The following is an 11,397-nucleotide window of genomic DNA, read 5'->3' as shown; positions in this document are numbered from 1 at the left end:
TTTAAACACAGGTACTGAACTGGCTCTAATGTCAGCCTGCCTACCATCACGAGGCCGGATCCCCTCATAGCCTTGCCCCATCCCCACCCCTCCAAAAATTCAGATCTGCAGTAAAAACCAAAATTAGCCTGCTGCCTTCCCTGGGGTGCTGGGGTGAGGGGATAGAAGAAAAACAGAATCTGTGGCCAGGGTTCTCTCTCGAGCTGGGTTCTGGCCTGGCCCTCCACCCTGGGAAGGGGTCTTGGGGAATTGTTTTCTCCCGATTCTTTAGCCTTCTGCAAGTGACTGAGGTGAGGTCCTTTTGGGTTTCTCTCCCAAGCTTCTTATTAACGGGCTCGGAGGCCAAAGCTCTCCTCCAGGGGTTGGAGAGTTGAGTGGAGGAATTCACATGCTGGTAAGGAAGGCATTGCTATTGACTTGAGCCTGTGGACAGAGTCTGCCTGCTTCGATCTGGACAAAACCAGGCAAAACAAAGCAGAAACTCCTGCACCAAGCCCAGCCCTCTGGAGTCCCACCAGGTGGTCTGGGGGCTTGTGCCAATGCCAGGTCCGTGTGGCTGAGGCCCTTTCTGGGCTGCGTCCTGGATTTGCCAAGGTCAGAAGGGCAAGGCCCCACCCTGGTCCCAGTGTGGATTGCTCTGAAGAGACCAGGGCTCCCTTCTCAGGATTCCCTGCTACCAGGGAAAAGACAAAGGAAGCTGCATTGCCAAGTTGCAGATTTTGCCTCAGGCAACTAAATTTATTAGCAAGAAAAAATTTTTGTCAGCCCAGCGCTGACCAACAAAGTACATCGTTAATAAAGGATAACAAATCTGTCACTTAATTCATAAAACATACCTCAAGCAGTTACAACTAAAAATAAAGTTGGATTTTTGTTTTAATTTAAAAGCCTCAAAAATAACAAGCAATATGTTTTTAAACATGTAGTAGACACAATTGTCTATTATACAATATACACTGTACACAAGTAGGGCTTGGGCTGGTCAGGGTAGGGGAGATGATGGGGAGAGGGACGAGGTTCCGGATGGGAAGGTGTTTCATCTGAATCCAGATTCGAGTTGAAATGCTGTGTCATTTAGAAAAGAGAATTGCTAAGTGAGAAAAAAAAATTCATATGCTCATCATTGCCCCCCAAAAACCCTAAACTAAAAGCAGGCATGGGGGAGGTGAGTAACAAGGACAGGAAGAAGGGAGCAATTAAATAAACTTCTTTAAAGCACACACAATACACAGTGTTCATCATCGGAAGTAGAGTATAAGGCAACGTTCTCCATAGAAAAAGAAGGGAATCAGGGAGTGGGTGGGTAGCTTTACTTTTTAAATAGAAAGTTGGAATGTGCTGGAGGAGAATCGGGGTGGGGTGGGGCGTGTGGAGTGGAGGCGGACTGGCTGCCAGCGGAGCCCTGGGTGCAGGGCCCCGGACGTCCAGGCGTCCGCAGTGGCCGAGGGGGCCAGAGAGGTGCAGGAGAGGGAGGGGGCATGGCACGATGCGACTCCGGCAGTGTTGGGGGGAGGGGGCTCACTTTGCTCCTCGACGGAGTGAAATTCATGTTTTTCCTTTGGAAATAAGGGTTCCCACTCGTCCTGATTTAGAACGTCTCATTGGGCATGGCCAGTGTCCATGGTTTGGGCAGGCCAGGAGCTTGTGGTGAGAGGGGAGGGCCAGGGCGGAGCCAAGGGGCTTCAGAAGGAGGTGCATATGGGGCAGCAGAGCCCCTTCCTGTGGGGACAGTCGCACAACAGGAACGGGGGTTGAGGCGGGCCCATGACAGCGTGGGCCTCCTTTCTGCCAGAGGCCCAGGCAGGACACGGGCAGGTCTGCATCTGTGGGGCCTCTGCCTCAGTTGGCCTTACAAGTTCTTCGTGACCAGGTGGGTCTTGTAATGCTTGGTGAGGTGGTCACTCCTCATGAAGCGCTTCTGACACTGGGCACACTCGAAGCGTTTGTCCCCTGGGAAGAGGAGATGCCTGTCACTCACAGATATGTGTCCCTCTGCCTAACCCCGGCTCAAAGTCCTCCCCATCACAGGAAAAGCCCTCTCCCCTCTGACCTGCCAGCCTGAGCACTAACAGCCCGAATCACACCCACCACCTGGGCTGGGTTAGCTACTGTTCTGAGTATTGACTCTGAGGCTACAGAGGGTGGGTGAGACCTGCCCCTCCTACTGGCCTCGCGTCCCAGGCCCAGGCCACGTGTCTGCTCACTGGGAGCATCTGCCAGAATAGCAGTTCTCAAAGCATGTGCTGTGGACCACTGGAGGCAGCCAGGTCTTAAGTGGTAGACGGATGAACATTTTTCTACTTTATAGTTTTGTATTTATTTGTCAGTACATTAAAACACTTAGCTATGGTCTCAAGTCTGTGATGTGAAAAGTTAATCCTTCACTGGAAATAAAAGAGTAAAAATAGTGAAATGATTTAAGGAAAATCATTTGTTAAATAACAGTAGGAAAGCTGGGAGCCAGAGGGCCTGGGCTGAACCAGCTCCACCAGTCACTGGCTATGTGACCCTGCTCCCGCTCCATGCCTCAGAAAATGGGCAAAATCATAGTACTGTTCGCATAGAGTCGTATGGCAATTAAATTAGTTAATGAGAAAATGTCTAGGAGATTGCAAGACTGAACATCGACATCTTAGGAATCAGTGAACTAAAATGGATGGGAATGAGCGAATTCAATTCAGATAACCAATTCTTTAGAAGAAACAGAGTAGCCCTCATAGTCTACAAAAGAGCCCGAAATGCAGTACTTGGGTGCAACCTCATAGACAACAGAATGATCTTGGCTTGTTTCCAAGGTAAACCATTCAACATCACAGTAATCCAAGTCTATGCCCTAACCACTGATGCTGAGGAAGCTGAAGCTGACCAGTTCTATAAAGACCTACAACACCTTCTAGAACTAACACCACAAAAAGATCTCCTTTTCAGTATAGGGGTGGAATATAAAAGTAGGAAGTCAAGACAAACCTGGATTACAGGCAAGTTTGGCCTTCAAGTACAAAATTAAGCAGGGCAAAGGCTAACAGTTTTGTCAAGAGCACACACTGGTCATAGGAAAAGACCCTTTTCTAACAACCTAAGAGACAGCTATATACATGGACATCACCAGATGGTCAACACCCAAATCAGATTGATTATATATTCTCTGTAGACAAACATAGAAAAGCTCTATACAGTCAGTAAAAACAAGACCTGGAGCTGCCTGTGGCTCAGATCATGAGCTCCTTATTGCAAAATTCAGGCTTAAATTGAATAAAGTAGGGAAAACCACTAGGCCATTCAAATATGACCTAAATCAAATCCCTTGTGATTATACAGCAGAGGTGATGAATAGATTCAAGGGATTAGATCTGGTAGACAGAGTGCTTGAAGGACTGAGGGTGGACGGAGGTTTGTAACCTGTACAGGAGGTGGTGACCAAAACCATCCCCAAGAAAAAGAAATGTAAGAAGGCAAAATGCTTGTCTGAGGAGGCTTTACAAATAGCTGAGGAAATAAGAGAAGCAAAAGGCAAGGGAGAAAGGGAAAGATAAACCCAACTTAATGCAGAATTGCAGAGAATAGCAAGGAGAGATAAGAAGGTCTTCTTAAATGAACAATGCAAAGGAAAGGAAAACAACAGAACGGGAAAGACTAGAGATCTCTTTAAGAAAATTGGAGATATCAAGGGAACATTTCATGCAAGGATGGGAACGATAAAGGACAGAAACAGTAAGGATCCAACAGAAGCAGACAAGATTAAGAAGAGGTGGCAAGAATACACAGAAGACCTATACAAAAAAGATCTTAATGACCCTGATAACCATAATGGTTTGATCTTTCACCTACAGCCAGACATCCTGGAGTCTGACATCAAGTGGGCCTCAGGAAGCATTACTACAAACAAAGCTAGTAAAAATGATGGAATTCCAGGTGTGAGGAGATATTTAAAATCTTAGAAGATAATTCTGTTAAAATGCTGCAGTCAATATGTCAGTAAATTTGGAAAACTAGGCAGTGGCCACAGGACAGGAAAAGGTCAGTTTTCATTCCAACCCCAAAGAAGGGCAATGCCAAAGAACGCTCAAACTACCGTACACTTGGGCTCATTTCACATACTAGCAAGGTTATGCTCAAAATCCTTTAAGCTAGGCTTCAGCAATATATGAACTAAGAACTTCTAGATCTACAAGCTGGGTTTAGAAAAGACAGAGGAATCAGAGCTCAAACTGCTAACCTTTGCTGTAGAGAAAGCAAGGGAATTCCACACACACAAAAAAATCTACTTCTGCTTCATTGACTACTACTCCTTTGACTGTGTGGATCACAACAAACTAGAAAAATTCTTACAAAGATAATACCAGACCATCTCACCTGTCTCCTGAGAAACCTATATGCAGGTCAAGAAGCAACAATTAGAACTGGACAGGGAACAACTGACTGGGTTCAAAATTGGGAAAGGAGTACAACAAGGCTGTATATTGTCACCCTGCTTATTTAACTTACATGCAGAGTACATCACATGAAATACTGGGCTGGATGAATCACAAGCTGGAATCAAGATTGCTAGGAGAAATACCAACAATATCAGATATGCAGATGATACCACTATAATGGCAGAAAGTGAAGAGAAACTAAAGAGCCTCTTGATAAGGGTGAAAGAGGAGAGTGAAAAAGCTGGCTTAAAACTCAACATTCAAAAAAAACTAAGATCATGGCATCCGGTCCCATCACTTCTTGGTAAATAGAAGGGGAAAAAGTAGAAGCAGTGACAGATTTTATTTTCTTGAGCTCTAAAGTTATTGCAAATAGCGACTGCAACCATGAAATTAAGACACTTGCTCCTTGGAAAGAAATCTGGACAGCATATTAAAAAGCACAAAAAAATAAAAAAATAAAAAAAAATAAAAAGCACAGACATCATTTTGCCAACAACCGTCCATCTATTCAAAGCTATCATTTTGCCAACAAACGTCCATCTATTCAAAGCTATCATTTTTCCAGTAGTCATGTACGGACGTGAGAGTTGGACTATAAAGAAGGCTGAGTGCCAAGAAATTGATGCTTTCAAATTGTGGTGCTAGAGAAGACTCTTAAGAGTCCCGTGGCCTACAAGGAGATCAAATCAGTCAGTCCTAAAGGAAATCAACCCTGAATGCTGGAAGGACTGATGCTGAAGCTGAAACTCCAATATTTTGGCCACCTGATGCAAAGTACCAACTCACTGGAAAAGACCCTGATGTTAGGAAAGATAGAAGGCAAAAGGAGAAGAGGGCAACAGAAGATGGGATGGTGAGATAGCATCACCGACTCAATGGACATGAATCTGAGCAAACTCCTGGAGAGAGTGGAGGACAGAGGAGCCTGGCGTGCTGTAGTCCATGGGGTTGCAAAGAGTCAGACATGACTTAAAGACTGAACAACAACCACAAAAACATGCTTGGCACAGTGCTTGTTAAATAACTACGCAGCTGTGGCAGAAGTCATCAAGGCCATGCAGTGCAAGTGACCTCATTGTGGGCAACACTGTGAAAAAGGCAAGGCTTGTGAGAACCTCCCGGGTAGTCCTGCACTGGAGAAGCAGTCTGTACCCTGCGATCAGTGTGGCAGTACCGTGGCCAGGCCAGGAATCTCCATGTCGCTGGTGGGGAGCTGACATGGGGGTGGGTTGGAGGGCGCTGCAGGGGAGGGAAGCAGACCTGTGTGGGTGCGGGCATGCCGCTGGAGCTCGTCGCTCCGTGTGAACCTCTTGCCACAGAAGAACCAGTTGCAAACAAAGGGCCGCTCGCCGGTGTGCAGGCGCACGTGAGCCCGAAGCAGGGACGTCTTACGGAAAGTCTTGCCGCAGTCGGGGATGTGGCACACGTGCTTCTTCTTGCCCTGCTCTCCAGACCTGGGAATTGGGTTGAATGGGGCAGGACAGGATAGAGAGAGGACGTGGGGTCAGGCCGGAGAGCACAGGAAGGGGAAGAGGCCAGGTGGCGGGAACTGCTGCCTCGTCCCCTCTCTGTGTTCCAGGGAGGGCTTGGGGGACAGGGCACACGCTGGGCTGGCCACCTGGCCAGTTGCCTCGAATTACCTCTTGTCCCCGTCCTTGCAGTTGGGACACGTGCAGGCCATGCGGCGCCGCTTTTCCCCAGGCTGGGTCTCTCCAGCCAGGGCCTGTTCCATCTGCAGCTGGATCTGGGTGGGGCTCAGCCCACTGATGGTCAGGTTGTTTCCAGAAACATTCTGCACAGTCAGCTGCTGCTGTCCTATGGGAAGGACGGGGGCAGAGTTCAGGGTGAGGAAGCTGAAAGGCACAGAGGAGGGAGCCTGACCCGTCTGCCCTCCTGCACAGGGTGAGGTTGGGAGTCATAGTGGCTAACAGTTTTCAGCCTGCTGTGTGCCAGATACCATTTTAGAGATCTTAAATGTTGGTGATGGACAGGGAGGCCTGGCGTGCTGCAATTCATGGGGTCGTAAAGAGTCGGACACGACTGAGTGACTGAACTGAACTGAAGCTTCATAAGCCCATGAAATAGGTACTGCTGCTGCTGCTGCTAAGTTGCTTCAGTCGTGTCCGACTCTGTGCGATCCCATAGATGGCAGCCCATCAGACTCCCCCGCCCTTGGGATTCTCCAGGCAAGAATACTGGAGTGGGTTGCCATGCCCTTTTACAGATGAAGAAACTGAGGCTCACAGTCACACAGCCAGAACTTGTAGAACTTGGATCTGAACCCAGGTCATCAACTTCATAGTCAATGCCCAGAACCACTATGCTACACAGGCTGAGGTCACTTCCAGACACTGCCCACCTGGGTCTTATCTTGAAACGCTTTTCCAGAATCTCCTCCAGCTTTAGGTCCTTGTGAGACACCAACTCTGCTCCCAGAAAAGCATCCAGGAATTATTGTTCATAGAGGGAGAGACAGTGCCTTGCCCTCTGGAGTAAATCAAGTCCCCCAGGACTTGCACAAAGCCATCAAAGCAGGGGAGTGCCTGCAGTTGAACTCCTCCCAGCTGCTAAACCAAAGGTTTAAGTGCCTAAAGTGCTAAAGTGCCTGAAATTCATTTGAAAGGATTAAGGGAGGAGATTCAGACAGATTCAACTACTCTGAATAGTACCCTTCACCCAGCTAAAGAATGCAATGAACCATTTTTGCTCAGTAACTAGTGTTTTATGATCTGCAACGTGGCTTTCATACTGAAGATATTACTAAATATTGCCACCAAACTGAGTGCCATTCAAGCCAGTCTTGCTGCCAAAGGCTCCCTTCTCTTCTATCAACCTTAAGTCAAGGCTTTTCTTCAAGTACCTTTACCCAGAGCCTCCCTTGAACATGTCTTTGGTCTGCACCAAACTATTCTGTATGCATATGTTAGCTGTAAAGTTTTACTGAGTGTATCTTATGCTCTCCATCATATTCAAGGTCTTTAGCTGTTGGAAGGGCCAACATGTGTCTTAAACTATCTCACAAAGCTGCCATAAGGACCAAGGAACATGCTTTTGAGATGGAAGGGACCAGGCAAACATCAGGCCTATGTGTGGGACGCGCAGGCACGCTGCCCACACCCCGGCCCAGGGGACTTCCCTCACCGCCAGTGTTGGTGATGGTGACGGGCACGCCCTGGACCTGGACACCGTTGATGTTGATGGTCTGCATGGCCTGGGCTGCCGCTGCCAGCTGTGCTGCGTTCAGGCTGATGATGCTCCCAGCAGGAGCGATCTTTGGCAGGGGTCGTTCTTTTCGGAGAATTGCAGCCGAGTGCTTTTTGCTGGTCCCACTCAGATGGGCAGCACGGGATGCGGGGCTACTACAAGTGGTGGTGGAGGCAGTCGCAGCTGTTGCTGGGGGGCTGTCCTGGACAAGGACCGTCTGTACCTCACCAGAAGGCGTACGGATGTAGACCTGGGAGGGGCCAGAGAGAAAAAGTCAGTGCCCCCTGAGAGTCCTGGCACCTGCCACGTTTCAATGCAACACCATCTCCCTGCCCCAAGGAAGAAATGGGGACCTCTTTGTCCACCCAAGTCTTCTCCAACTAGCCCAGACCTACATTTGCCCGCTGCTGATGCCCAACAAACAGGGCTGATGGCATCCCTGTACTAAGCTGACAGATGTTATCTGCTGATTTGAAACAAAACAGTTTACTTAGCATAGAAAAATATAATGCCAAATCTCCGAACTGAAGAATTAGAAGGCAGCTAAATGATGATCTCACAAAAGATGCACTGTGAATGCTCTTCGAACAAATGAAATCAGCCTTTAGGAGATCCTTTTGCCACAAAGGAATCACTGGGGCAAGTGGTGAGACCTGAATGGAGTCTCTGAATTAAAAGTTAGTGTGCATCCTTGCTGGTTTCTATGCTTGATGGTTGTGCTGTTGTTATACAGAATGTCCTTCTTGTGTATAAGAATTACACACTTTCTATAAAGCATTCGGGAGTAACAGGGGCAAGATGGCAACTTATACTCAAATGATTTGTTAAAAAAAAATTCTGCTATGATTTTGATTGGAGTTATTATTTTTTTTGATTGGGATTATTTTTGATCCTTGGATTATTTAGAACCATATTTCTCAAGTTTAAAGCAAACAAACCTCATGTTATCTATTATTAAGTACACATCTCATCCTCAATTTTCTGGTATGTGCCTGCCCCTTTTGAAAATCATTGCTAAAGAAAAAAAAAATCATTGCTATTTTCTGCATATCTGAAATTTCTGTTACTAGAACATTTTCTTTCTCACAATATAGAGCAGAGTCCAACACACTTTTTCTGTAAAGGGAAGATAATACATACATATTTTAGGCTACGCAGGTCTTGAGGTCTCTGTCTTACGGTGAATAACCACACAAATTGGCCAGATGTGACCTCAGGACTGAGGACTGCGAATATCTCTCATAGAGAGTACAGTACACATTTTTAAAAACATGCATATCCTTTGACCAATTTTAGGAATTTATTTAGTGATAAGATTGAAATTAGCCTAGAAGATCCATAGTTAATAGCTGGGTTTTAGCTGGATAACAGACAGTACCTCAGGAAATATACGATCATTAAAACATGACGTTGTAGTGCTAAATCTTTCTGCACATGTATTCTTACTTCCTTAGGAGGACCCCGATTTTAAGCCCTGTCTCCATCAGTCTCAAGACCCAGGACCTTAGGGGAGAGAGGGAGGCACCTGGAGGCTGCAGCACCTGAGCAGTCTTGCCTCAGTTCTTCACCATCAAGGTAGGTCCGATAAGGGAGGCTCACACGTGCTACAACAAATTACACTGATTCATAGAAAGCCACTTGGCAGTGTGCAATATACCAGAAGGGAGGAGGCACTTGAGGGCAGGCCTCGATCTCCTCCCCAGGTGCTTCTCCACCTGCACAACTCCCTACTGTCATCACTCACCCTGATGCCCTGGTTCTCTCTCTAGACAGCTGGATTATAAATTCCTCCATGGCAGGAGCTGGTTTTTTATATTCAAAAAGAAATCCTTACACATTTTAACTGTAGCCCCTGCTACACATAACATAGTGAGCCAGGGTGGAATAAGGGAAAAAAAGTGTGGGTCTGAAATCTGAGTTGAATCCTGGCTCTTTACGTTGAATCCACTTATTTGTGCTCTATTAGATCTGGATATTAATAATTTCTCTGAGTTTCAGGTTCTCCATCTGCAACATGGGCCTAATCTCTGGCTTTTACTAAATTTACACAAAGTATAAATGCTGCCCTGCAGAGCCATATAAATTTGAATATTACAGCCCCCTAATAAATGCCAAAAATAAGTTCCTGTTTAGGTCAGCATCACAGATGGATGTATCCTAAATGTTCCTGCTATAAAGCTAGGGAGGGGTGCCTCTTCTAAACTTTTGTCATTAACAATGATTAGCATTTTTCTCATTAGTTTTCTTACTTTATATAAAATTCTATGGTTCTGACTAGAATTTTTTCACTCTTACTATCATTCTGAGTATGTAGTTCTAGAATAAAAAAAATTTTCTTTTTTGCGGCATGTGGGATCTTAGTTCCTCTACAGGCATTAAACCTGTGTCCCCCTGCAGTGGAAGCAGAGTTCTAACCACTAGATTGCCAGGGGAAGTCCCTCAACTTTACATATCTGCCACCTACTCATCCCCCTACCAAAAGACTCCCCTAAAGGAAGTTTTCAAAATATGGGTATATATGCATGTTGTACTTGATTTCTAAAGATAAGCAGTATGTGGCCCTACAATCTGGCAGAAATGGGCCCTTACTACCCATCCCAAACAATCCTGACTCCCAACGCTGAGGTCAGATGGGAAGATGCATCAGCATCACCTAGAAAAGTGAGCCAAGTGGAACGGAGCATCAGACATTTAGAGCTGAGGAGAGGGAAGTGCTGCGGAAAGGTCAGCATGGTACCTGAGTAGGTGATGGCTCAGCAGCCTGGATCTGGAAGTTCTGGGAGGGCTTCTGGGGGACGGTGGGGAGTGTGGCGGACGCTGCCTGCACCACCCGCAGGGCCTGCTGTGGAATCTGCACCACCTGCTGCTGCTCGGCCTTGGGGGGCACCACCTGGACCTGCTGGACCACGGCTGGCTGGCCCCCGCCAGGGCTCTGAACAATGAGCAGGTTGTTTCCTGCTTGGATGATGTTGTCTGCGGTGGTCTCGATCAGCACCGTCTCCACCTGCTCGGCCACGGCCACAGGGGGCTGGGCGGCAGGAAGACTCTTCTTCCTGGCTTTCTTGTTAGTCTTAGACAGCGGGGCAGGAGGGCTCTCTGTGAGGAGCTGAGTGGCGGCCCCGGGGTCGCTGGTGTTCACGAGGTTGTTGACAGGCAGAGTAAGGGTCACATTGCCACCGCCACCTGTCAGCTTCACCACATTGGCCCCGCTCTGTGCTGGAGCGGTGGTCGTACTTGACTTCTGGACAGGGGCTGGCTTGATGGGGACGGGCTTGTGACTGGACGGGGACGGGGTGATGATGGCTTGGTTGGTGCCAGGGATGATCTGGATCTGGTTGGTCAGACTGGGCTGCACCTGGATGGTCTGAGGACTGCTGGCCTGGATCTGAGGGACCGCCTGGTACTGGATACTGGTGTTCGATCGGGTCCCTTTGTTGACCACGGTGGGATTCTGGATGGCGAACACCAGCTGCCCCCCAGGGTAGGACGTGCTCAGCTGTGACCCCTGAATCTGAAGTATGTTTCCCTTGGAGGACAAGATTCCAAAGCTATTCTTGCTGGGGCTGAGAGGGAGAGGGGCGGGTTTGATAGGGACGAGTTTCCGTGGAGTGGGCTGGGGGGGAGCAGGAGGCGTCACCGCAGCTTCAACAGCTGGAGGGCCAATTTTGCTACATGTCGCGGCAAGCAGCGCTAAGGGAGATGGCTGGGAGTCCTGCAAAACACCAGGAGGAGACCAAGAGTGAGATGTGAGGCCTGCTGCCCAGCTGCCCCAGCC

General features: G+C 47.8%; 1 protein-coding gene across 4 annotated transcripts in view; it reads right to left on the bottom strand.

The window, feature by feature from the left end:
* Window positions 1–710: 710 nt before the first annotated feature.
* The window catches only part of SP2 (Sp2 transcription factor), a 31,199-nt gene continuing 20,512 nt past the window's right edge, over window positions 711–11,397 (bottom strand). For all 4 annotated transcript variants that reach the window (XM_055576071.1, XM_055576072.1, XM_055576070.1 and 1 more), the window contains exons 3-7: window positions 10,360–11,334; window positions 7,560–7,872; window positions 6,059–6,233; window positions 5,679–5,872; window positions 711–1,950 (exon numbers count right to left, since the gene is read on the bottom strand). In XM_055576071.1, coding sequence (XP_055432046.1) covers window positions 1,850–1,950; window positions 5,679–5,872; window positions 6,059–6,233; window positions 7,560–7,872; window positions 10,360–11,334 — 1,758 coding nt within the window. In that variant the 3' untranslated portion in view covers window positions 711–1,849. The remainder of the gene's footprint in view (window positions 1,951–5,678; window positions 5,873–6,058; window positions 6,234–7,559; window positions 7,873–10,359; window positions 11,335–11,397) is intronic.

This window comes from Bubalus kerabau, chromosome 4 (genome assembly GCF_029407905.1).
Source record: "Bubalus kerabau isolate K-KA32 ecotype Philippines breed swamp buffalo chromosome 4, PCC_UOA_SB_1v2, whole genome shotgun sequence".
Classification (NCBI taxonomy): Eukaryota; Metazoa; Chordata; class Mammalia; order Artiodactyla; family Bovidae; genus Bubalus; species Bubalus kerabau.
The sequence above is the reverse complement of the archived record's forward strand: the minus strand, read 5'-3'. Positions and strand labels throughout refer to the sequence as shown.